At 44.4% G+C, this 25,937-nt stretch overlaps 2 protein-coding genes across 8 annotated transcripts in view; one reads left to right on the top strand and one right to left on the bottom strand.

Annotated features, from left to right (window-relative positions):
* The window catches only part of antxr2a (ANTXR cell adhesion molecule 2a), a 130,755-nt gene that overhangs the window by 5,736 nt on the left and 99,082 nt on the right, over positions 1–25,937 (top strand). For 4 of the 7 annotated variants that reach the window (XM_086205791.1, XM_086205792.1, XM_086205790.1 and 1 more), the window contains one exon: positions 21,800–21,913. The exons of 1 other annotated variant lie outside the window; for it this stretch is intronic. The gene's annotated coding sequence lies outside the window, so the exon portion shown is untranslated. Of the gene's footprint in view, positions 1–21,631; positions 21,655–21,799; positions 21,914–25,937 lie in introns of those variants that run through there. 2 more of the 7 variants (XM_086205795.1, XM_086205793.1) reach the window with 2 other exon arrangements.
* On the bottom strand, positions 177–12,989 carry fgf5 (fibroblast growth factor 5). The gene is made up of 3 exons (XM_086205806.1): positions 12,700–12,989; positions 8,837–8,940; positions 177–2,062 (listed from the first exon to the last, which is right to left on the bottom strand). Exons 1-3 carry the CDS (start codon positions 12,911–12,913, stop codon positions 1,697–1,699), a joined length of 684 nt encoding a protein of 227 aa, XP_086061932.1. The 5' UTR covers positions 12,914–12,989; the 3' UTR covers positions 177–1,696.

The following is a 25,937-nucleotide window of genomic DNA, read 5'->3' as shown; positions in this document are numbered from 1 at the left end:
ATAAAAGAACCAGAGATTCATTGTTGGTGTGCATCTAGAAATGTTTTAAAGGATTTATTTTTCATTGTAAGAAACTAGACTTTGTCATATACAGAATGAAGATGATGACGATGATGGAAGGTTTTAAATTGAAAAATGTATATTTGAAGTGCACCAAAAGAAAAGACATAAGGACCTTTAACATAACCACATTCCGTAACTCTTTCAACTCTAACAGTTAAAGAAATGTTCTGCTTATGTTTTCACTGTTTGTCTTTGTTGTTGGTTCACTGTCATACCTCTACACCTAGTGGCATGTATCCGGGGCACTTTCCCATTGGTTAATTTACAGTCAGCAGAGTAATTCCAAACTAAAGCTGTGACATAGTTTGGATCTGCAAATGTAGCTCAGTAATTTGTGATGATTAAATTTGTAGTTGAGGGTCTGGGGCATTTTACCCTGCCCTCCTCCCCAGAGATCCCCCACGGCTGTTTGCCATCTGATACACCTACGGCTTCAACCTTCCCCAAAACATGGGTGCACTCGCTCTCTGCATCTCTATCCCTGCGGAGACGACGGTGCTTCTGAGTGGAATGCTGTGAGGTCGTGACTCTGGATTTTTCGGGGACAGCCGGTGCCTAAAATGATAGTTTTGATGGACAGTTTTCTCCTTGATCCCTCACAGCTGTCTGGGACAAGGGGGAAACTCCCTGGAGAGCCAGTCCTCATTTTCATGTTGATTATCTCAAGTCTGGTGTTGAAGAGGGAACAGTTGGTCAGAGTGTATGTTTGGGGAGGAGATGTGATGCTACCTCCCTGATTTTGAATATTTTGTGTCTCAAAAGTGGCAGGAAATTATGTCTCTGTGTCACATACATTACAATATTTATGGATTAACAATTTGGAAGAGTCTTGTCACAATTTCCCAGTAAATTGCCCTATTATTTAAAGATCTACATGGCAGAAAGCCGTTTCTGTTGTATAATCTGCTTCAGCTCTGCTGTTTGTCATCATAGAGGGGTGCAAAAAGGTGTCCAGAATCCTAGAAATTAGTTAGCATTGTTGAACGTCCAATTCCCTTATTTTCCAAGTCAGTTAAATGCCTGAAATAAGGTGTGTGGTTAACACCACCTTAAGTGTTAGCTTTGCACCCCTAACAATTGCATATACGCTTCAAAAATCATAAAAGCAGCATATGTGAAGATTATCTTGTGGGAAAAAAATGGAAATCTCATTAACTTTTATTATTCACAAAACTTATTTTTGCAAATTAACCAAATCCAATGTAAAAATCCCATTGGCTTTTGGTTGAGGGGACCCATGGCGATGCTAAGTTCTGGGTTGAGCTACCAAAACACCAATATAGATGACACGTAATAAGAAATATACAATCAAACATTATGGATTTCAGCTTCAACAGCATTTCTTTTTGAAGTGTGCGTGTGTATGTTTGTTCAGACACACACACATATATATGTGTGCGTATATAATTTTTTTTTCTTCTGAGGTGAATGTGCAAAGATGAGAACATGAAACACATGAGAGCATCATCAATTCAAGTGGATAAACAACTTCCAACTAGCTTTGACAAAGAAAAGCTCAATAGTTGAGTCCGGCAGCCCTGCTTGTTCAGTCATAAATACCCGGAATGCTTGGAAGGTGATAAATGGGCACATCTGTCACTTGTGTCCATGACCCATGTATCCCTTGTGACATCTATCCAAACCGGTACTTCGGCCAGTACTTGACTTGTCTCCGTGCTGTGCCAACATGAACGTTAGCCTTGACCGGAGGTGGTTTGGGAGGCGGTGGCGGTGGGTTTTTCCGCCGCTCTTTATTCCTGTCTGTGATGGTAAAGCCTCGCTCGTTCCAGTCATGCAGGCTTACCCTCGGCAAGAAGTGGGTAGAGACATGCTGGGATTTGACCCGCGGGCTGGAGCCCATTTTAGCTTTCCCTCTTTTGTTGAGGGCCACGAACCACTCCCGACCAGTCCTGTGGTTCCTGTGGATTACTGAGGCGTAGGTGTTGTAGCTGTTCTCCTGGAAACGCTCCCTGAACTTGCAGTCATCCGTAAACATTTGCTTGAAAAGAACGAGGACAAGAGTAAAGAGTTACTTTTTCACCTTTTTGTCAGTAAATACAATAATATAGCAGTGTATTTTTTTTTGTTTGATTTTGATAAATAAACCTTTAAACATGGAATATATCAACTGCTCTAAATGTGCCATGTACCATGCAACTGCCGTGGTTAGGCTGTTCCCCACTATCCCTTCTGTACACTAGATATGTCCCTGTTATGTTGTGGGGCTCTTCTGGAGGGACTGGACAGTCCACATGCCTCTGCACTCATCTCACTCATTCTATGTAAAGTTGATGAACTACATTATGCAGTGGAAGTTACATTAACAAAAGGCTATCAAAAGAAACTTTGAAGTCAGACCCCTCTGTCTAACATTATAACTGCTGTTGGTATTCTGAGTGGCATGTTTGGGGTTTAAGTGTCTGAGATTTTGCTGCATGTTTTTGATTTGATGTACCTACATTATTTGTTTTGAAATGTGAATGAGTGGATATTTCTGGTCATAAATTGTACATATTGCATGTGTATTTCTGTACGTAACAGGCAGAATTTGAGTTTCAGATTTTCACTTTTGGGCCTAAAAATATCTCTGCTGGGAAACTCTAACATGTACTCAGGGATAACTGCTTTCTTGCTGCAGCATGACTTCCTTGTATAACCTCCTGCCATTCTGAAGTAAAACAAACTGTTCTGCTTCGCTAATGAGTGTAGCATAGCAGAAAATGATGCCGTTACAGCATTTGGTAAACATGCCAATCACTGGAGAGCGAGCTGAGGCCGCAGCAGAATGTTTAAGTTATTCAAAGTGACCAACAGTTCCCTTTGGCTGTTTCTTTTAAAAATGATTAGAAAATTGTACATAGTCTTTGCTATGGGTGGATTGCAATGATCTGTAGAACACCACAGTGCAGCGACATACCAGCTCTGGTACCAGTTAATTTGAAAACAAACCCACTGGAGCATGCATGAACATGAACATAGGCACGTACACAAAACAGGAAGAAGCTTTGGCCCCACTGTGTTTAAGAGGCTTTAAAAGCTCCAGCCAGATTCCAGGGATCTTATTGTTAAAATCATAATGCTTGTACAGCTGGTTAACCTGGCCCTCGCCCTGCTGGGTTGGTCTCACTTTAAAAGGAACTTTCCCAGGATCGACAGGGTTGGGCCGAGATGGAAAGTTACTGATGACCAACTTTTACGTTTCCTCCACCCTAATAAAATTTCATCACAGATGGGTCCTGTCTGTCCTTACCGAAATTCGGACAGGTCTTCATGATTGTTATTCCAAATAAATCTGAGCCGGTAAATCTGAACTGAACCACACTCTGGCTACTCAGATGTGAGAACACTTTAGGGATTACAATCTAATGAAATAGCCTTCAAATTAAAGTAACTGTAAAAGCAAGAAATAACTTTGCCTCAGAAATATTAAGTTCTCTGGCATCATGACATTTAAATGTGATGCCACTCTGTTTTTTTTCTTTTTAGTTTTATCATGTTGCACCTAGAGCGGTGGTGGTGCAGTGGTCAGCACTGTCGCCTCTCAGCAAGAAGAATTTTTTTTCAGGTCATCCTTGAATCCACATGGATGTTTGCTCTATATTTGGAAATATTCCTTCAAGGTGTCCCATACATACGGGGTTTGATGCAGGTTTGAACCAAATATGAAGAAATTCCCTCTCAGGGACCCCAGAAGGAGGCCTGGGTCTCTGTAGCTCTCCCAGGTTTCCCTCTAGCCTACATCATCAAGGCAGTTCAATAGCAGAGTGCAGCTGTAGCCACAGATTGGAGTTTTAGTTGGACAAATATTTCTCTGAGGCAGAGTCATTGTGACAAAATAAGCTTCGACTGGAGACAGAGGACTGAGTGCCATATATCTTACCACATCAAAGAAAGTCCAGCTCAAATCTATTTAAATTTACAGAATGTTGAAAGTCCACTTCATGTATTAAGGGCAGAAATGCTTGCTAGTAGCTCCTCGAGGCTGCACCCTTCTTCCCATGAGAAAATACACAGCGTATATAGAACAAAAAGGCAGTTCAACATATGAGAATGGCTTTGTGAAATTCTTAGCGCTGAAATACCCATGAGTAAGGCAACTGTTAGTAGTACGTATTGATTTGCTACTAAATCTTCATTGATCAGTCAGCTACCCTATGTCCTCATCTCCATATGAAGCCCATTGTCCTCCTCCTAGAGGGGAAGGCATCTGATTAGTCATGCAGGTACACAAACATCTGATTGGCTCATGAAGAAGAGCAGAGGGATGTGGAGAGGTGCGCTTGTAATTTTTTTCAGTTTTGAAAAAGCAGTTTGGTCAAAAGAAACTGGGTGGCCCACACATTGGAAGACGAAAAACAAGACAACACTTAGTATGTAGTTTGATCAGTATTTCATCAGAGATGTGGTCAGTGGGGAATTCCTGCATAGTAAATGCACATCTGCATTTTCTTTAGTGGTCATATTTTGTTGTTAAGCCATACAATCACCACTGGAATCATCATTGTACAACATCCGACTATGTTTTTTAATTTAAATTAGTCTTACTCACTGGACTACTTGGTTAAATGGAAACAGAGAGCCCACAATGCTCCATCTGTTCACCCGGGAATAGGAGACGGTGAAGGGCAGAGCCTTTTCACATGTCAGCTGATAGTTTGCTGCATCTTTGTTGGTCTTTACCACAATCTAGACACAGACTAAACGGGTCAAAGGAACCGTTTTAGCTCCTAGGAACAAAGCCCCAGGAACCTCAGGTAGAAAAGGGACTTTTGTGATGTTTCACGTGTGTCTTATTACTGAAACGTCAATTGAAGAAAAAAAAAAAAAAACTTCAATAGATTCTGAATCTGAATCTAGAATTGAAATCCTATTGAACACGGCAGCTACAACCTCTGCAAGTGTAAAGACTGTTAACACTTCTTTATAGGTTGCTGGCCCCTGATGACATCATAGAATGTTTTGTGCTTATATCCTTTCAAAGAGCAGAAGCCAATGAAAGTCTACTGTATCAAGGTCAAATTTTATCTCCCGGCTACTCAGTGACAAACTTGTTTTTGTTTTTTTTATAAATCCCACAATGCCAGGCTTTTGATCTGCACAGACCAACAAAATTGAAATTATTAAGTCTCTAGTTTGAGGACATAACCTGCTGTTTGGCATGGTTTCATTCTTCATGCCTGTTATTTGTCATTTTTAAATCTTGGTGGGGATATTGCATGACCTAGAGAAAGTTTATAATGTCCCTCTGATCCCGGAGTAGCAAAAGCATCTGCTGCTTTCCAGCTAATAGTCACTTACGAACAAGCATTTGCTTTGATGGAAGATGCCACATCACTCCCTGCTGACAGGATTTCATGAAACAAAACCAAGAGCTGAGGGGACATAAATCGCTGATGCTCAGCAAGCACACTCGCCACAGACTCTCCGGTTCTCTGATAGTTGCCTGACTGGCTGATTGTTTGCTCAGCGTATTGATTTTCACTTTGTGGCTCACTCCTCTGTATATTATCAGTCATCCCAGACAGGACTTAATCTGCTCTTCCCATTAACACATGCTAATAGGGAGTCCCGTCTATCAGCGGGCGTGCCTAAGCACCCTCAGATGACTCGACAGTGTAACTGGCTAACTGACCAGCCTACTTACAGCAGCCAGGCCCAGCTGCTGTGGGCAGATTTGGGCTTATTGTGTGTTTGGGGCATTTCAAAGTCTTCAAAACCATGGCTAACGATTACAGCAGTATGCCATGACATGCTGATGTCAGATTCAGGGATTTTATTGTGTAGCACTGATGCAAAGCTATAAAACTCAATACAAAAATCAAAGATGGCAATGCGAAGTTGTCATGATTTCAGATCACATCAAAACAAGTGCAGCAGAGAGGAATATTAGATCAACACCTCATCAAATGTAGGTCACAGTATTTAGGCCAAGTTTGAGAAAGTCGCAGTAACTGGTAACTGGAAAGTCACATATAACTGGTAACTGATAGTAACTGATTTATGGTTATTAATTTTCTGGCATGGAAGCTTTGTCTCAGAGAGACAGAGAAGCACGCTATGAGTGGTTACACAACAGGGCGCTCTCACAGGCAAAGACGATGACAGCGATGAAATGACAGAAGCAGTTGGTTAAAATCCATAAATAAGAAATGTTGCGGTGGCGCATAATGTTGAAATTACACGGCAGCACCATGGTAACAATGGTAATTTGTATCAACAGACAAAGGACTTTGCAGCAGGAGGCAGATGGTCAAGTCCTGCAACCAAACCTGTTGGTCTGCTAACCTTCACAAAGTGAAGGTCTTTGTCCCAAAACTTTACTAGACCTTGTGATATTAATTAATACATCATGAAACTTTTAGTGGCCTTCCACAGTCAAGTGATGCTATCTGACTTTCTACTGGTATAGTTTCCATGGTGCTGGCACGTAATGTTAATGGTTAATGTGTCACCACCAAGTAACACAGTGTTAGGCGGTGAGATCAGGTTGTACCCACAGAGCAAGCAAGCATCTGTTCCAGAGGAAATTTGGCTGAACCCCTTCCAGCACACCAATAAGAGGAAGATGGAGTATAAATTATGATCAGTTATTTTCATATCCACAAGTGCTCTTGCAGACCTCTGCCAAAGCCAAAGCAACATTGAAAATAGTAAAGAAAAAATGCAGTTCTTCATTATGGTTAATAGATCTTTTGCAATTCAGTCGGTCTCACAAGATCACAAGAAAAAACAGGCTTAAAGTTATGCTTTCAGACAAAAATGCAACCTTTGGTTCAGGAGTGATCACAGTGAGACTTTTGCTTCCAAACATTACCAGCTGACTTCAGCTTTAGCATCAGTTTGTTGATTTGATTGGTTGCAGTTAGCTTGTGATAATGGCAACAAACAGATGGTTCATTTAATCAGCTGACAAGTTCTTTTTTTTTCTCTTTTTTTTTAAGAGTGCCTCCCGGCCTTTTTCAAACAGTTTCTATGGGCGACTTCCCAAAAGCTTCAGTGAAACAAACCATCCCATGCATCGGATTTTGTGAAAACTGCCTTGGTAGTTTTTGTGTAATCCTACTGACAAACAAAAACCAGCAGACAAGGATGACAGCTCCTTCGTGGAGGTAACTATTAAAGAGGTTGCATATTGACGCAGAGCCACAGGCAATTATCACCCAATTTAACAGAGATTGTTAGCCTCTTTTAGTGCATAATTTTGGTTTATGGCAAATTTACTGTGTTCCCATCTTCAGCAGCAGCAGGCAGCTGCTTTTAGCTAACAAGCCTTGATGAACCCACTGAGTTCCACCTACCACCAACAAAGTACAAGCCAACCAGGTGAAGAGAGTGAAACATTTAGCAGCTAAAGAGCCAGGTATCTTTCTCAAGTGTTGGTTAGAAAGAAAGATAATACAATCATGGAGAAAAACAATTGCAGTAGGATGATAATGTCTCTCTGCTGCGTGTGGAAGTAGCAAATAGTTGCTAGCATGTTAGCCATAACAAGTTTACAAGGTGATAAAGCAGAGGCCATCTGGCTGTGTGTGTGTGTGTGTGTGTGAGTGAGAGAGAGAGAGAGCCTGTTGTGAAGAGTTTATCTGTTCCAAAATAGCCACACACACACACACACACACACACACACACACACACACACATACACACACAGTAAAAACAAATCAATTAATGCAGCTTTAAATACTTGTATGCCACTGTCATGTGAAACACTGAAACATGACCTCAAACATCTTACAGAACTCGTCTAAATGCTAGAAAAGTAAGAGAATGTGTAACCGCTAATTAGAAACAGGCAGTGTTGGATCTTTAAAATTAATTACACTGTGAGAGTGTAAATGATAATGAGCTGAAGACATTCATTTTATACAACTAAACCCAATGTGACCACACACACACACACACACCCTATGGGCTAGATGCATGAGTGCAATATATAGAACTGCTACTATCCTTTGTATTTTATCTGGCAGTAAATTTGCAATTTATGACTGTTTATTTATACTGGCTGTTTTTGTGGGTCTGCATGTATGTACAAATACCCGCTTTTTACTGGAAGACTGGTTTTAACCCTGACTTTAATCTATGCTGCTAACCGAGCAACGCAGGAATGAAAAGTTGAAAGTCAGTTTGCATTGTTGAGCGTCCAGTGTCCTCATCTCAAAGTCAGTGGGGTTGTTGAAAGGGTTTTTAATGTCCAAAATAAGATCTGTGGTTAACACTAGCCAAAGATATTTATAATGTTTTGTTCGAGGGCTCAAAATACATGGATGAATACCACATATGAATTTCAAAGCTTTTTGTGTGTCTAAAAAAAACCCACATTAATTGCTATCAAGTTGTTACAGAAGATTACAAAGGTTTTTTCGGAAATAAAGGGTTGCCAAAACCTCCTGAGAGTGAAGCGACTTGTGGTGACACTGACATCAGGCATCTGTAGGGCAGTTCATATGCGCGTAGCATGGGCTTAGCACTTCTAATGAAGGAATTTACACTCCAAAATCACTAAAATTGACTTTAGTTGTAAAAAAAAAAAATGTTCACACAATTTTTCCATTCTGTTTGATGAGAAAAAGTCCTCTTCCCTGTTGTTTTGTTGTGTTAGCATGCAATGACAAAGTAATTTAATTAAACATTGTTAACGCCCCTTTATCTATGACAGTAGATTACACACATCAGTGGTAGTAACGCTGCACAGTGCAGATGTGTTTAGGATGCGTTCAAGAGTGTAGAAGCTGTTTGTGAAGCTCCAGGAGAAGTATGTTAGGATACTTACAGTGGCGTGGAGCCGTCCTCTTTTATTCATGGCCAAGAATCTGTTACTGTAGACTCCTTTTATGCCGATGACCCCCTGAGAAACCGCAAAGAGCTCCAGGACACCTGGGAGGACAAACAACATGCTCTGATGATTGATGGCCGACAGCGTGTATTTTTACTCGCTTGTCATTGTCTGTATCTTGTCGCTCGTCAGCCGTCTGGATCAGCAGATGTGACATGACTTGCTGTGGTGTCATGTCATCACTGTCTACTAGTTCAGCTGCACCTATACACACACACACACACACACACACACATATAAAGTATAGGGTCATTTAGTACAGGAGTGCATTTCCTTTTTTCAGGTGAGTGTTTTTAGCTTTAAAAAGCATTCAAGGTGAATTATAATAATCCAAAATCTTTTACATATAGGTTATGAACAATGTTGTTGGGGGAGGGGACATGTCCCCCCGGGCACCTCACCACTGTTTGAACTGATACCTACACGGCAGAAAAGCTGATTTACCAATGAGGCTCATAATGCCAGATATTGAATAGTTCTCATTTTCCCCACAGAAGTATTTCCTGCACTATGGTTATGATCTGTTTTAGCTGGTTTAACATTGGTTTAGGGGAACACTTTGGCTTGGTTGTCATGGTTACAGCAGCATCACTCATATCATGCACGTTGTATTGTCACGGACCTGTGACGGTTACGGAACTTAAATTAAGTGGTTTGGATATCTCAAAGGAGACAAAGTGTAGGGTGAAGCTATGGAGCTAAATTCTTCCGTTAGTCATTGCAAAACAAGACAGGAAATTCAACCAGTCTGTGAAATCACCGTGACCACGCCAGTAACGACAATGAGAGTATGAAAATGTCCACCCACTTCTGCTGTTGGCTAACAGCTAACGATAGTGTCGCTACAGTGTTGCCAAAAAACAACAACAACATCTATGGCGTCGTCCTTTGGCTCGTATGAAAGCAATCAAAAAGGAGCGTAGACATGACGAGCACCGTGGGTGAAGAATGAGGGAATTCATTGGCTGGAAGGAAATCTTTCTCCCACACAGCACTGCCCCACCCAGCATGAAGAGTCCCGCGCAGCAACTGCAAACTCCGTGATTTTCATGAAAACCTTTAAGGAGACATTTTAAGCCAAATATAGGGAGGGTGAGCTGTCCTGTTTATGTTGACAAACTATGAATGATTAAGGACAACCTCTTCAAACCGGTACCACTATTATATCATGTATTGAGCTATGGATATCTATCAACATGTAGACGTACATCACTATCATATTATTACAACGCCCAGCCCGAGAACAAACCACACATGTTGTCACTTGCGTGACTTGACCAGGCATAAGCTGTGTTTTCTGAATTCTGCCTCAGAGCTGTGATATGGTGTGTAACTTGCATCTAATGGGATCTGATGGTGAAAGGATCATCGGACGTCCAGTCTCCTGGTCGTCTCCTGCGCTGTCATGCAGGATCTAAAGCCACATGGCTGTTGGCCTGAAATGTAACCTGACAACTCCTCTGAAAGCGCCTGTGAAATGGAGGCACAAGTGCTCTTCCACCGTGAGCTTCGGTTGTCTCCTCAGCACACCAGCAATGAGGGATTTGATGGCGCAGTAAAAAACAAAACCAAACCAAAAAAGAGCAACTAAAAACTGGATTTATGAGGCGAGTCTCCCAGCTTACATGTCCGGGGTCATGTATGAAATGTTCAAGTCAGAACTTCCGTGGTTGGTCCTTTGCTTACATGCGGCTGCAAAGTGCCGACCTGAGTGTATGAAGCATGTCGTGATGTCTCGTTTTTAATAAAAGACACAGGGATTTAAAATGCGAGAAAAAATGCCTCACATTATGAGACAAATCTCCAGACTGGCCAGTCTGTTTGAAAGAAGCCATGATGATTGAGCTCCATCAAGTGCTCTGTTTGGGGTCTTGAAGTCGCAAAGACATTTCTTTTCCCTGCATGACGTCTTGGTAGCTGGGTGACATTTTTAGCCTAAGGCTAATAGAGACTCACTACTAACAGAGGCACAACTGTTCCAAACATCTGTTTATTAACTCAAACAAACATCCAGTCAGAGTCTTCTTTACCCAATCGTCTGCTCAATAATTCACCGGCATTTGGAATAAGGCTTTAATCCCGTAAAATTAAGGTTGACTTTCCTCTTTGAAGAGCTGAAGTGAATAGAATTTTAAAGAAAAAACGACATAATCCTTTACTAAAATTCAATTTTTAAAGAAAAAAACTACATAATCCTCTGCTGAAATTCAATTTTTAAAGAAAAAAAACTACATAATCCTCTGCTGAAATTCAATTTTTAAAGAAAAAAACTACATAATCCTCTGCTGAAATTCAATTTTTGAACCCTTTTGTCGTCACCTCACCACCTGCACACTGTTGCTCCGACAGTTTCGACCAGGATTGATGTAAATGGATGTTATTCCACTGCGTTGGTGCCATCAGTCTTGTAATCGTCATCCAGCTTTTATTTACCATCCCGATTTCCATCTCACGCAATGATGTTTCAGGTGGAAAATCTCTATCGTTTTAATGTCGTGGTCTTGTTACGTGGGATATTTGTTGTTCCTGGTTCGGTCCAATTTAACAACCATCGTCTTCAAGATGCTGAGTGTTTATTTAAATCTACGAGCCAAAGGAAAGAGAGGGAAAAGAACCAGACTGTGTTTGTTCGTGCTCCTGATCATATCTGGACATCTGGGCGAGTTGGTGGCTGGTCTCCACAACCAAACATCCCATCAACTTCATACTTGGCAGGTGCATTGCTGGCGTCCGGAGAAGGAGCAGGTCAGAGGTCACTCACACACCAGCATTTGTGTGAGTTAAAGTTTCCCTTCATTAATGAGCGTCTGTTAAACAATCTGACAGTGATTAAAGTGATTATTTTAACATTAATAGTGTCTTTTCATGCACCACCAGAATGGCCATAGAGGAACAAACTTATATTTGTAATTTTTGTATTCATTTATTTATTTTGTGGCCACAAAAACAAGTTATTCCCACAGTTTGGTCGGTGTGTGGCCACCAGATGTATTTTGTTCCCACGCTTTACTAGGTCCTCCAGTTGATAGCGTATAACTCATAACTTCCGTAGTTCGATTCATTTGTTGCCCCAGGATGTGATTTGTTTTCATAGTTTGTGGCTTTAAGGTGTTGCTTCCGCATGTTTTCATAGATTCGTGGTCACGAGCTTCAGTAACCTGGGCGCGCTGATCTCTGCGTGTGGCTCGTGCGTGGCTGCGCACCTGTAGCGACTCTTCTTTTTTCAGACTGCGGAATAAACGAGTTGGACAACTTTGTCATTTAAGTCCTTTCACTCTGGGATGAAAAGCGGCCTCGTGGTTAAATCTGGCACATGCGTCCCTGTCAAATAAAACCTTGGAATTGAACCCCCCCCCCCCCCCCCCCTGCACACACACACACACACACACACACACACACCCTCAGTGAAAGACTGGGACGAGGCTCACGCGTGTTTCTTGTGCGCTCACATCGTTGATACATCCGGTGGCCCCCCGGTGTCTCGCGGCTGCACCTGTTACTTCCACAAATAGTCTACCTGCCGACATCCCGGGGAGACGCGAGCCAGCCCGTCGCCCAGATGGCCGCTGCTCGGGTATTAACGGGTCAGCCGGACTAAGTTTCGGTGTTTATTGTGATGACTTCGAGGGGTGCCGTTTCAAACACAAACAAAAAATCCAAAAAAGAAGAGGAAAACGCGCGCATCGCTCTGACACAAACGTGTCTACATTCAAGTCGTCAGCGGGACGCGCCGAGGCTTCATCCGCCTTCATAATTCAGCAGTCGAGGATCCGTGTATGAAATCAGCGTGGATGACTTACTCAGCGGGTTGGGCTCATGGCTGCCGTTGACTCTGCCGTCCGGGTGAATCTGGAGGTGGAACCCGATGCCAACCCTACAGTAGAGCCTGCAAGTCCTGCGTCCCGAGCGGATCCCCTCCTCCAGAAGTTGGCTTTCCACAGAGACGCGCTCTGCTCCGGCTGCGGCGGCGCAAATGAAGTGAGCGAAGGTCAGAAGGTAGAGAGGAACATTCATTCTTCCTCAGAGGGGGGGACCCTCGCTAGGCCGCTTCCAGCATGTTGGAGTCGCTGCCGAGGTTTGGCCGCCAGAAGCGTGCAGCGCTCCTGGGCATTGCCCCGGCTGCAGGATCTGGAGCGCTTCTGCTGGCAGCGGGATATTTATAACGCCAATGATCTCACTACTCGATGCATGCCTGAGCTCTAAAGGACGCTCTTTCATCCAGATTTTGTCGCCGAGATGCCACTCCCGCTCAGTACCAGTCCACAGCAGCGGGGCGTGAAGGAAGCGCGACCGACACCGCACTTTTCCCAAGGAGTCGTCCGCGCCAGGACGCGCTAAGCGCAGCATTTTACGCACGAGGAGACATCGCTTTCATAGATGGAGGCGATAAATTAACCCCCCGCAAGTGCCCCCCTCCGACGGCGCCCAGTCAGACCTTAAAACAACAAAACCTTCCAGGCAGGATGGAGGACAGCAGACAGCTGAGACTGTCGGGTGGCGCAGCGGAGTTTCAACACTGGTTCACCGGCCTGTCAGGCTGCCGTATTTATGGGCTTTAGTCCACCTTATCATCTGATACGTCCACATGCTCCAGCGTCTGTCAAGCTGTGGTAGCGGTGCATAGTGGCGGGGAGAGATGGTGGTGGGACTGCTGAGTGATTCCATCCACATGATAAGTGCGGATCAACCAAATCCTCCTCAATTCTCCTCCACCTCCCTCAAAACCATCCAAATCTCACTGAGAAAGACTTCACCAACCAGAATCACAAAGATGTGATATGAGGTCCCTGAGATGAACCTGCTCATCCCTGACATTCAGAATTATTCTAAATATTTCAGTTAGACTGATCAATCCTTTCAAATAAGTTTCAGCTCTCCCACTGGCAGAGACCGAGGCAGGTCTGTGTGCGCAGTTGCCCCAGAGGATTGAATCTGTGTTGGAGGAATATAACATCATTTGTCCTTTTTACCTGATATCTCCTATAATCATCTTGACCAAGACACACACACACACACACACACACACACACACCAGCACCTGCTGCATGCTGCTCTCCTCTTTGGGGCCTTTGTGTTGCTTTTTATTTGCTGTCATCTGAGTTTTCCCTTTGTCACCTTACTTTATTCCTTCATCCAGCTGCAACTTTTTGTTAATTTTTATTCAGTTTGCGTCAGGATGGCTAACATGAGGCCCTGCAGTGGTGCTACAAAAGTCCATGGACTCATTTTGCCACCATTAAAAAAAAAAAAAAAAAAAAAAAAATTTAAAAATGCTTTCTCTGATTTTTGTCCCGTTTCCCCCCCACCCCCATCCATCATGTCAGGCACTGTGGCTCCAAGACTCTTTCCAATGGACTCACAAAGGCCCACAAAGAAGCAGATGAAAGACAGTGGATCAATTATTTAGAGCGTCACACAACGCTGGCGACTGGACTGGTTTCACTAACAGAACGTGATGTTTTTGTCCTGGTAACGTTTCAGAAGTCTGAAGAGGAACATGACTGAATTATTTTTCCACATTTGCTCACATTCCGGTAATCACACTTTATCATGTACCGTGATTGTGATCAAGTGGAGCAGCCACGCTGATTGTGATCAAGATACGAACGTCACCGCATCTGCATGTTTTTTCCCCTGCGTGTCTGTTTATCCCAGCTTGGTCCTTCAGACGTTTAAAATGACAAATCACCATGGAGACGTCTGTGTCCGCAGCCAGAACCACAGCCACACACGTACTGCAGAAGTCGGTGTGGCTGGTGCAAACCTCTCTGCTGATGGAACACGCAGCACACGTCTGTAGCACGTGTCAGGCTTCTTCTTCTTCTCTCTAGGCAATCATGTGACCTGCCATAGATGCAGATAATGGTTATTAAAAAGAAAAATGGCAAAAACACTTGAAAAATTCCTTACCGGCAGAATAATTCCAGAACCAGGGGCGCAGTGCTGCTGAGATAGAGCTGTATGTTGCAGATATTGGAGCACATGCTCAGGGTTAAGCTTATTAATTTTCCATCTTCACATGCATTCGCTGTAATCCCGGCCCTCATTGTTTTCAGGGGACCAGCTATGTTTGAATTTGATTACAGTACCTTGCGCCTGGCAGTGGATTAGGGCCTGTATGGGGGCCTAATTGTCTCTGGCACACAGAGCCGAGGCCGGGCCCACGTTACCTTTTATGTAAACAGCGGGGCAGTGTTTAGTCCCACTGTTCTAATGGCCGGTCATTCCTGTGAGGCCATTCCAGTAACAGTGAGGTAATCCTCCTGAGTTGTATAAACACAGATGATCCTGATTGATTCTCCCGCCCCATTGATCCCAGCTTTTAGCAGCTTTTTAGTCTAAGCAAACGCCAGACAGCAGGTTCTGCTGCGGCCCTGAACCGTCTGAGTCCGGAGACTGTGATCAATGTGAGGGTCGAGGCCGCAGTTAGGCAGCGTCTGACTGGCCAGTGTTTCAATCACTGACATAATTACAACACCGCTCTGGTGCCTGCTAAGGATTATAGTCATTGTCGCAGAAATCATTTGTTCATTAGGGCTTAAAACCAAGCAGAGTCATATTTGTACTCTCAGATATACTGAGATCTTTGGGTTAGGAGTCCAATAAAAATTCAGACCTGAACAGTTCTGGATTAATGTCAGTGCCAGCGAGCGATGCCTCCTGACATAGAAATCATCATCTTAGTAGAAATGCTGCCTGAGCTCTGGACACTGGCAGACTGATGTGAGAGAATGCAGCTGCTGCACTGAGGCGCTTGTGCGTCATTGTAGTCCACACGCCATATTTGATGTTGGTCAGGATCCTCCTCAGCCACCATCAGTTGTCTGGGGCTTTGCAGTAGTAGAAGAAGAAGCCTTTATCGTCATTGTACATGGAACTGTCCTGTGATGGATGGGAGGAAGTTCACAACTCTTTGATCAGGTTTTATTCTGATTTGGTCCTGTAGAAGTATTGACTAGATGCTACTGTCATCGGCCTTCAAAAAGCTGCTCCTTGTTGCTGCCGTCTCAGGAGACTACTGGGAACAATGTCCAGTGTCGTTCTTGCACTGGTGGGGAAAATGAATTGGTCGTCCCGCTGCATGTATGGGTCAGGATTAATGAGCTGTGCCTCAGATTGTTGTATATTATTTGCTCCCTGAGCTCCATCGTGGGACTTGAATTATTATTCCAGGCGGCTCCATTTGTGTGTTCATATTCTCTGGCCAGGTTTTAGCTGCGTCGTCTGGTGGCTTGGCTGCTTCAGTCAGAGGTCGGCCAAGTTCCCCCCGTATTCATCACCGCTGGTCATATATGATTTCCAGGAATGTTTTGTATGAAAGGGAAGGAATGACCTAGAGCCATTTACATCGACACAAGCAAACACAACTGCCAGCTGATGGCCGGGACCTAAAGAAACGTTGTTCTGTGTTTCCCTCCAGCCATGATCAACCCTAAGCTGCTAGTAGGTGTGTGAACACAGAGCTGTGATAGCATTTTTCCAAAACTCTCCACATAATGAATTGTGTTTTGTTTTCCTTCGTTTATATCCGTCTTGGTTTTGGTTGAAACTGTCACTTTCAATGATGTCATCTCGCTACACCCTCTTCTTCTCCAGCATTGGTGAAACACTTAGCACCACCTCCTAAAACTAGAGAATGGAAGCATGCAGAAATAAGCATTTTCTTTTGCAGAAATTCTTAAAATTATTTTAAAATTTGCGATAGATTTATTGAAGATGAAGAGAACAAGGATGAGGGACGACACCAACAAGCAACATGTTGACATTTCATTTTAGACATTTATCTTGCCATCCCTCCATGCCTCCATGTTCTCCCTCTTCTCCTGTTGAGGGTGGTGGGGGTGGAGCCTATCCCAGCAGCCTTCCCCCTGGACGGGTCACCAGTCCATGGCAGGGCCAACACATAGAGACAGACAACCATTGGCTCTCCCAGCCACGCCTACGGTCAATTTAGAGTCTGGATTAACCTGGTCCCTCTTGATGTCTTTGGACTGTGGAGGAAGCTGGAGTACCAGAGAGAACCCAGCAGGAACAGGGAGAACATGGAGACTCACACAGAAAGACCCCGTGCTGCAGCCGGGGCTCCACCCACAACCTCCTTGCTGGGGGCCACAGTGAGGACCACTGCTCCACCGGGCCACCCTTTTATCTTGCATTTATCTATTTTACTCTTACATTGCACTACACCGGATGGTTCTGAAGATTTCAGAAATTGTTTTTCTGATTATTTTTTTTAATGTTTTAGCAGAGCAATGTCTTTAGACATGGCTCTGAGACTGAGTTGGCCACCATCCACTTGGATGTTACCTTGACTGCAGGTACCTATGAGGCAGAATTTTGAAAAGCTGAATGAAATTTGTTTCAACATTCTCAGACTTCAGAAGGTTCAGCATGTGATTCCTCTGAATCTTTCCTCTGCCTTTCCATGTCTGAACTTTGAGTGCCACGGGGGAGGAAAGGAGAAGTATCTCTATTTTAACTGCAAAGCTGGAGCTCAGCAGCCGGGCTTTTAACTAAATGTCAGACTAGATGATCAACAAAGCGCTTCCACAGTAATTAGCAGGACATGGACGCTGCTGATTGTTTGTTTTTAGCTTGCTGTCTCTTGGCGGAGCCACAAAGCAACACCTGTTCACTTGTTACAGACACACCACCTGTCAGCATGGGAAGGGAAGGTGTGTGTGCGTGTATGTGTGTGTGTCTGATTTAGTGTTGACAAGCTGCGTTGCAACTGGAGGGCTTTGAAAGGAATTGAAGCAGTTTACTGAAGAGGTGTCAATGCTTTACAGCAAATAAAATTACCAGGTAATACTTTATATCAGGCTAATGACCCTGTAATTTCAATGTAGTTCTCTTTACTAACAGAGTACCTGTAGAGTACAGACTGTACCACTACATGTACATACGGGTAACAAGATGTGAAGTCATGGAGGAAGAGGCTGACAATTCAGGACCATACAAAGAGCCAACACTGTTATTAAAGACACACTTCACCCAAAACGTGTATTTTGCCTTTCAAGCACTCACAAATAATGTCTTGAGTTCATGAAGATGTGTTTTTCAGCAACTGACAGCTAACAGCAAAACCGTCTCCTTTCTCCGGCTGTATGCTCGCTTATCCACTCACACTTTGACTGGAGATAAAACCAACCAGAACACTGATGCTTGGGCGATGGTGTGAGCAAGCGTGGAGGGTCACAACCAGCTGGTGCTAAGTGGTTGTGGACTACTGATCGTTCTGCTGGACTAAGATGTGGCTCATATCAGACGATGAACAGGGAGTTTGTAAACTGACCTTTTAGGACAGTTTTGCTGTTTTTAGTCGTCAGTCTCCATTAGCTTCAAGCTACATATACACGTCTGTCTCTTTCTACATTCTGGTTTCACAAAGCTGTAATACAAGAAGGAAGACAAATGTCTTTATGAGGTCAAGACACCTTTTTGAGAGTACAAGGAATCGGAAAAAAGAACTGATGATAGATCTGTGGACACGTGATCACTGTGCTCTTACTGTATGACACCACCTTCTGAGAGGTTTGCTTGTGGGTTGTTTTTGTTGTTGTTTTTGTTTTACTTCATCGAAAACTTGAGAAACCTGTTTCTAACTTACATCAGTGAGAGTAAACATGAGCACACAAACAGTATTTGTCCGGAACTGAGCCCTGGTCCACTTCCTGGGTTGGATTTCAGGTGATGAAATGTTCCCTGTGGAGAGCAGCTGATGGCAACCCTAAACCTGGAGCTCGTCCAGCAGAGAGAAGATGAGCAGGAGCTTGTTTGTTTGGTTCGTCTGGAATTTGACTTTGTGGTGTTGGAGGGGGCACTATGAAATACTCCAACATTAGGTGCATGTGAAACTGTTAACATGGGAAAACTAGAAATGCTATATTGTGGTCGTATACCTCTGAGACAGGCGCCTGTCACAGTGACCTTGACCTTTGACCACTTCACAGTTCATCTTTGAGTCCTCCTAGGTGTTTGTGCAAATTTAAAGAGAATCCCTGAAGGGGTTCCGGAAGCATCTCATCATGGGTTTGGGATGTACGGACAGATGAATGGACGTACTCAAGATTTATATTCAGATTCAGTGAAAATCCCAGTATTTCCAACATCATTGGTAATTCTTTGTGTAAGGATGATTTAAACGCAGTAATATGTGGTACCTTTGATTGGTATTTAGTCTAATAAATATGAATTCTGTATTTTTTTCTCTCTAAATTCACACAACTGATAATTTGAAGGTCTGTTTTTCCAGACATTCTTCCAGAAAAGCATGCCCCACACCTCCTATATCTCTTGTGTCCACAACACAATGCTTGATGCAAACACCCTACGTCACTGCTCATCGATCTGTGTTCCTCCAGAAAATCCCTTCAGAAGATATTTATGCACCAGACATGGTTGTCTTGTGTTAAGTGGTCCCTGGGTGGCCGGGGGGCGGAAGATAAATCTGGACGTTTTGTCTTCCTGGAGACAGACAGACTGAGCAGCTCTGATCTTCACTAATCCAGTATCCACCTCTGCATCTGGCCAAGCCCTGGACCTCCATACGTCTTCATCAGACCTTGACACACACACGCACTCACACGCACACGCATAGACGCACAACAAAGATTTGACATGCCGACCTTGATATGCAACCTTCTATTTTTCTTTCGTCGTGATTTATTCCTGTTCTGAGGACTTCAAATAAATGAAGTTAAATGACTATAAAGTTACACCTTTCTTCTTTTTCGACCAAACTTTTTGCAAAAGCAACTTAGCACTTGAATGACAAGCGAATGTGAAGCAGCTTTGCTACTGGATGTATTTGTCAGGTACCTGTACTTTATTTCCCAGACACCTTCTTACTTTTACTCCCTACATTTCAACACAAATATGTAGTACTTTGTACTTGTGACATCTAAAAAAAAGTAGGTGTGCTACTTGACTTTTGATGCACAACACAAATGAAACAATGGACATAAAGAACCAGATGATTTTTCTTTAAGGGGGGAGGATGTAAAAGTTGCTCGCTACTGACTGAAACATATAAAGGAAGAAGAACACGGTGTGAATAATGAGAATTCCTGGATAAACTGCAGTGGTGACAGTAATATTGTCAGTAGAATCATCACTTCATGACTGAAGTAACCTTTACTCACTGGAGTACCGGACTCAAAGGCAGTGATGTTGAGGTGGTTGTGTGTTGGTAGTAACTAGGGGTGCAACGGATCAAAAAACTCACGTATCGGATCGTTTCACGGATCAGAGCCACAGATCGGATCATTTTTCGGATCAGCTAAATAAATAAATAAATAAATAAATAAATAAATAAATAAATAAATAAAACAAGACAAATAAACAACTTTCTTTCATCTATTTTGTAAAACAACTGAATATGGCCTCATGTCTGCAGCTATAAAGACACCGATAGATTTTGTGATGGCTTTAGCCCGGTCAGATTGTGCAGCAAGGGGCAGTTTAAAGGCCGTGGTGATAAGAGTTTGTTGAGCAGCGTTCGTTTTCTCTCCTTTCAGTGAAACACCAGGGTGATGTCGCTTCAAATGCGTGGCCATGCTCGATGTGTTCGCACTTTCATATGGCTTTCTTGTGCCACAGTGCCTACGCACCGTCACGGTTTTATCAACTAACCTTTTTCCTTCTTTATAATTGACGGGGAAGCCAAAATGCTCCCATACGGGAGATTTAAACGACGCGGGGCGCTCGAGCTCTTCAGTTCCTCCGCTCGCCATTACGCTACACTAACAAGTATTTGGATTGAACTGCGTGACCGCGCTACTGATCAAATCAATCCGCGGATCACGTGTGTACCAAACCGAAGATACTGATCCGACCGGATCACGGATCAATGGTGATCCGTTGCACCACTAGTAGTAACTGAGAAAGATGTGGCCTCATGTTCTCTGCTGTTCTAGCTGCTGGTCCAGAATGGCAGGGGGTCAAATCTGAGCCCCAAAGACTCTGACAGCACGCTGCTCATTACTGAGACAGATAGGGTTAGGATGACTTTCATAGCATGAAGGGGGGCAACGTGCCTCCCCGGCCTCCAGGAAAACTGTAGCCAGGGCTGTTATGGAGATATACTTCAAAAGCAGGATGGAGGGATGGGGGGGGGGGGGGGGGGGTCATGAAGTTCTGCAACTCAAACAGCCATTTATACATTTGCTCCAACCCACAAATCTGACACAGGAACACAAGAGTTGCAGAACGATGAATGAGTTCCACTTCAGGTATTTAACACCTGAGATGAAGAACGTGCAGAATTATCAGTGGCATCTAGATCCTAGATCAGTTCTAGTTTGTTCTTGGTGCATCTGGTCAGTCGAGGAAATAGATGGTCGCTGGACATGGGTGGGAATTTCAGTCATGATAGTTCTGGTTGTGGGGATTTGTAGACTCAGACTCCTGTAATGGATGCTACCTGTTGTTTGTGTTTCTCAAAGAGAGAAAAAGAAAATCAGTTTTGTAGCAGTTTTAACACAAAGAATTTGTTTTTTTATGTAGCACATTTGTTCTTGACAACACACCCTTCTTCACCACCACCGGGGAGCAGCTGCTCTGGCTCACACTCGTTATTTCAAACAGATCAGAGCAGTTTCATCCCCTCCATGCCACGATGATGATGATGGCTCTGCTGCAACCAGCTGGTTTGCTAGATGCTGCCAAGGTTCAAGAACTTGTCCCCTGATGACACAGTGCACTCCTAAACCGCTTCACCTGACCTCAGCGATCCCAACTAACCTCAACTCCTGGTATTAGCGAAGCCTAAACCCAGCTCTAGCTTTTAAACTCGGTCTTCACCCCATCAATGAGTCAAATACAGTAAAACGATGTACAGTGTATTTCCCTGTTAATGGGAGGTAAATGAATCTGGACCATCTACTCTCACCTCCACAGGACAGAGAAGCATCTGAGTCGGAGAAACAGGTGTAACCTAAATATCTCAGCAGCGAAGTCTTCGCCTTCGCCACTATGTGAAGAATTCCTGTCCCAGACGTGCCGGGAAGACAGGTAGGAGTCCTGGGGGGCGGGGGGGGCACTCAGGCATGCTGCTGCCAGGGATCATCTCCCTCTAAACATGACGTGTAAATGTGTTCCTGTCAGCGGACCCGCAGATGGAGTTCATGGTGGGTCTGAAATAGTGTGTGTGTGTGTGTGTGTGTGTGTGTGTGTGTGTGTGTGTGTGTGTGTGTGTGTGTGTGTGTGTGTGTGTGACCAGACAAGCCATCTTTTCCCTCCTACTAGTGCATCAGCCATGACTTTGTTCACCAGTTTTCCTTCCTTTGACCATATTTGCTAGCAACGTATCGCTGCGCATCAGGAAGACGCCACAAGAGTCGCTGGTTTGTCTCTGGCCCTGAGGCTTTACAAATGAGACAGAACAGAAAACATGTCGGTGGACATTCCTCTTAAAGGAGGTTAAAGACTAGGCAGTTTGCAGGTGTGTTTTGAGGGAATTTTTTTAAATTCATGTTTACTTGTAACATAAAAACTCAACATATTTTCAAGCCTCCAACACACTGACTTGTAAAAACCTGTGAACAAGACAAGGCTTTGCTTCCCTTATCCCAGAGAGAATATGGCGGCTTTACTGACCAATGTGAAACAGGTGATGCTGAATAAGCAAGATTAATATTCAGATTAATGCCTTTTTAAAAAGTTCTTCATTTAAAATAACTTCTGAAAATAGATTTCCCTCCGTGAAGAGCTGATCCTCCAACTAATTCACTCCATTACTCGAGCTAGAGACCACTGTCTGTAATGATGATGTATATAATAATGTATACTTTCAATAATGGGCTGCACGGTGGTGCAGTGGTCAGCACTGTGGCCTCACAGCAAGAAGGTTCCGGGTTCGAGTCCCGGCTCGGGCGTGGGATCTTTCTGTGTGAGTCCCCATGTTCTCCCCGTGCCTGTGTGGGTTCTCTCTGGTACTCCAGCTTCCTCCCACAGTCCAAAAACATGCAATTTGGGGACGAGGCTGATTGATACTCTAAATTGACCGTAGGTATGAATGTGAGTGTGAATGGTTGTTTTTCTCTGTATGTTGGCCCTGTGATGGACTGGCGACCTGTCCAGGGTGAACCCCGCCTCCCGCCTGTAGATGCTGGGATAGGCTCCACCCCCCGCGACCCTTACTAGTCAGGAATAAGCGGAAGATGACGATGGATGACTTTCAATAAAGGTGCACCAGCTGTATCCTAATGAACAGCAGCAGGAGGCCTCGAGTGAACCCGGATCAGCGCTGAGGGATGTGTGAAATCAGTACTTGTGATCAGATCTTGTCTTTCATAACCTTGTTAGCGGACTATCTCAACGCTTAGAGTGGAGCTGGAGCAGGTTCATATGGCCAAGAAAACCTGGGTTTAACCTGGGTCAGAAAATAGCAATTTTGAGCCTGAAAATGTTTTTACAGAGAGAATACATCAGTAAAATATTTGAAAAGTCCTGGATAATCTCTTCTTGGTTCATATTTATTTGCTTTGATACACGTTGACGTTCTAGGGCGGCCCGGTGGAGCAGTGGTCCTCACTGTGGCCCCCAGCAAGAAGGTTGTGGGTGGAGCCCCGGCTGCAGCACGGGGTCTTTCTGGGTGAGTCTGCATGTTCTCCCTGTTCCTGCTGGGTTCTCTCTGGTACTCCAGCTTCCTCCACAGTCCAAAGACATCAAGAGGGACCAGGTTAATCCAGACTCTAAATTGACCGTAGGCGTGGCTGTGAGAGTTAGTGGTTGTCTGTCTCTATGTTGGCCCTGCCATGGACTGGTGACCTGTCCAGGGGGAAGGCTCCTGGGAGAGGCTTAACTTCGGAATGTACTATGCATTCAGCTCAGAGAACTGTGGCAACATCCTCACCTGTGTGTGACGGGGGGTGTTGGACAGAACGAGGCATCTGTTGTACTTCTGCAACCGTAGATGGGACAGCAGCTTCTGCACCTGGCCCAGTGCATTCTGGTTGTTGTTGTTCTTCTCCCTTTGTGAGAGAAGTATAGACTGCTGGCCTTTTTCTCATGTTTCCTCCGGCCAACAACTTCAAAAGCCCATTTGCCTTTCTAACTCATCTGCAGCTGAAGCTGATGGACATCGTCCTGCACCTATCTATTTCCTGTCCAGCCGTGTGAATACTTGATTGTCATTGTATATAGTGTTTAGGTCTGCAACCTGATCCGCCAGATGCTCGCCATCTCGCTAGTATCCATCCGCCTAGCAAAGTTCTGCTCTGTGCTGTAATCCTGAACAGTCCCTGCTTTGATTCCAGGGAGCTCCGTGCATCCTGTAGAAGTGTATTTTAGGATGACTTGAATCCCTTTGAGCTCCCTCTACCTGCTCGCTCACCCCCCACCCCCCACCCCATCCCCCACTTGCTCGCTCAGCACGGGTGACCGTGTCAGCGAAATGCCCGAAATGTAAAAATGTAGTGTGACTGGGGCGGAGGGCCAAATGGAAGTGCCAGCTTAGCAGAGATATAAACTGTCCCGCGCCAAGCAGTGCTGAGTGATGCGGTGACAAATGTGGCGGGGAGGGGGAAGTTGGAGCGCAAAGAGGACGATGACACAAGCAGCAAAGCATGAGGGCACTAAATATCACTTGTGTGTGTGTGTGTGTGTGTGTGTGTGTGTGTGTGTGTGTGTGTGTGTGTGTGTGTGTGTGTGTGTGTGTTGATCACATGCCTCAGTGGTGAGATTGACCTGTTTGGATCGCTGACATGGGAGGTGTGTGTTGATGTGAGCAGAGATGTTACGTGTGGATGTGTGCTGTAATTCATCATCATGTGAGCGTCATGGCTGCGCGTTCGGCCTCTTCACTGCTAACATGCTTCCTCCTCCATGACCAAGATTCGACGAGACGTTCAAAAGCGCGTCTCCCTCCAGTTTTGCTGTGAAGATCCCAGATTTCTGGGTGGAGTTTGTGATTTCCACCAGACCGGCAAACTGCGAGGAAGGTGCTGTCTGCCTGGCCGGCCTCTCTTAACTCTTTCCCCAACAGTGTTCTTCATAATAACCCAGCAGCTGCCAGATATGTTGAACATTTTCACTGATATTTCAATAACCCTCTGTATATTCAGTTCTGATTATGAAAAAAAAAAACTTAACATATTAGAAGGAAGATCACAAGCTCTCCTGCTGAGATGTGCAGTCTTCTGTTACAACATGAGCAGTGGCGCCCTCTACAGTGTGAAAGTGATAACACTAATTGCTGGGAAATCTCGTCACTGGCGAGGAAAGAGTTATTGGTAATGTCAGTGGTCCACGTTCAAGATTCTTCCTGTACAAACTGGGACAGGGACACTGCTCATTTATTTGTTGGAGGAAGAAATCTAGTCCCTTTTTATTACTACCTGCCCCTGACATCACCAGAGCTCTGCAGGGATGAGGTGTGTTTGTCGTCCAACAGGAAGCGATCATGTCAGGGATGAGGTGTGTTTGTAGTCCAACAGGAAGCGATCATGTCAGGGATGAGGTGTGTTTGTAGTCCAACAGGAAGCGATCATGTCAGGGATGAGGTGTGTTTGTAGTCCAACAGGAAGCGATCGTGTCAGGGATGAGGTGTGTTTGTAGTCCAACAGGAAGCGATCATGTCAGGGATGAGGTGTGTTTGTAGTCCAACAGGAAGCGATCGTGTCAGGGATGAGGTGTGTTTGTAGTCCAACAGGAAGCGATCATGTCAGGGATGAGGTGTGTTTGTAGTCCAACAGGAAGCGATCGTGTCAGGGATGAGGTGTGTTTGTAGTCCAACAGGAAGCGATCGTGTCAGGGATGAGGTGTGTTTGTAGTCCAACAGGAAGCGATCGTGTCAGGGATGAGGTGTGTTTGTAGTCCAACAGGAAGCGACCGTGTCAGGGATGAGGTGTGTTTGTAGTCCAACAGGAAGCGATCATGTCAGGGATGAGGTGTGTTTGTAATCCAACAGGAAGCGATCATGTCAGGGATGAGGTGTGTTTGTAGTCCAACAGGAAGCGATCATATTATGGATTAAGTAGGGATGAGGTGTGTTTGTAGTACATGACAAAGTAGTAGTGTGAAGGATGGGGTGTGT

This window comes from Aulostomus chinensis, chromosome 6, assembly GCF_037954235.1.
Source record: "Aulostomus chinensis isolate RoL2024-O1b breed Wild chromosome 6, RoL_Achi_v1.0, whole genome shotgun sequence".
In the NCBI taxonomy this organism is placed as follows: Eukaryota; Metazoa; Chordata; class Actinopteri; order Syngnathiformes; family Aulostomidae; genus Aulostomus; species Aulostomus chinensis.
Note: the sequence above shows the minus strand (reverse complement) of the source record. Positions and strands in the feature narration are given on the sequence as shown.

Bases quoted from the DNA above. Each gene is read 5' to 3' on its own strand.
- fgf5 (XM_086205806.1), bottom strand. From the start codon at position 12,913: ATGAATGTTCCTCTCTACCTTCTGACCTTCGCTCACTTCATTTGCGCC. The intron at 8,941-12,699 runs GTAAGTCATCCA...TTGTCCTCCCAG, and splicing joins CCATGAGCCCAACCCGCTGA to GTGTCCTGGAGCTCTTTGCG. The intron at 2,063-8,836 runs GTAAGTATCCTA...GTTCTTTTCAAG, and splicing joins GAGGACGGCTCCACGCCACT to CAAATGTTTACGGATGACTG.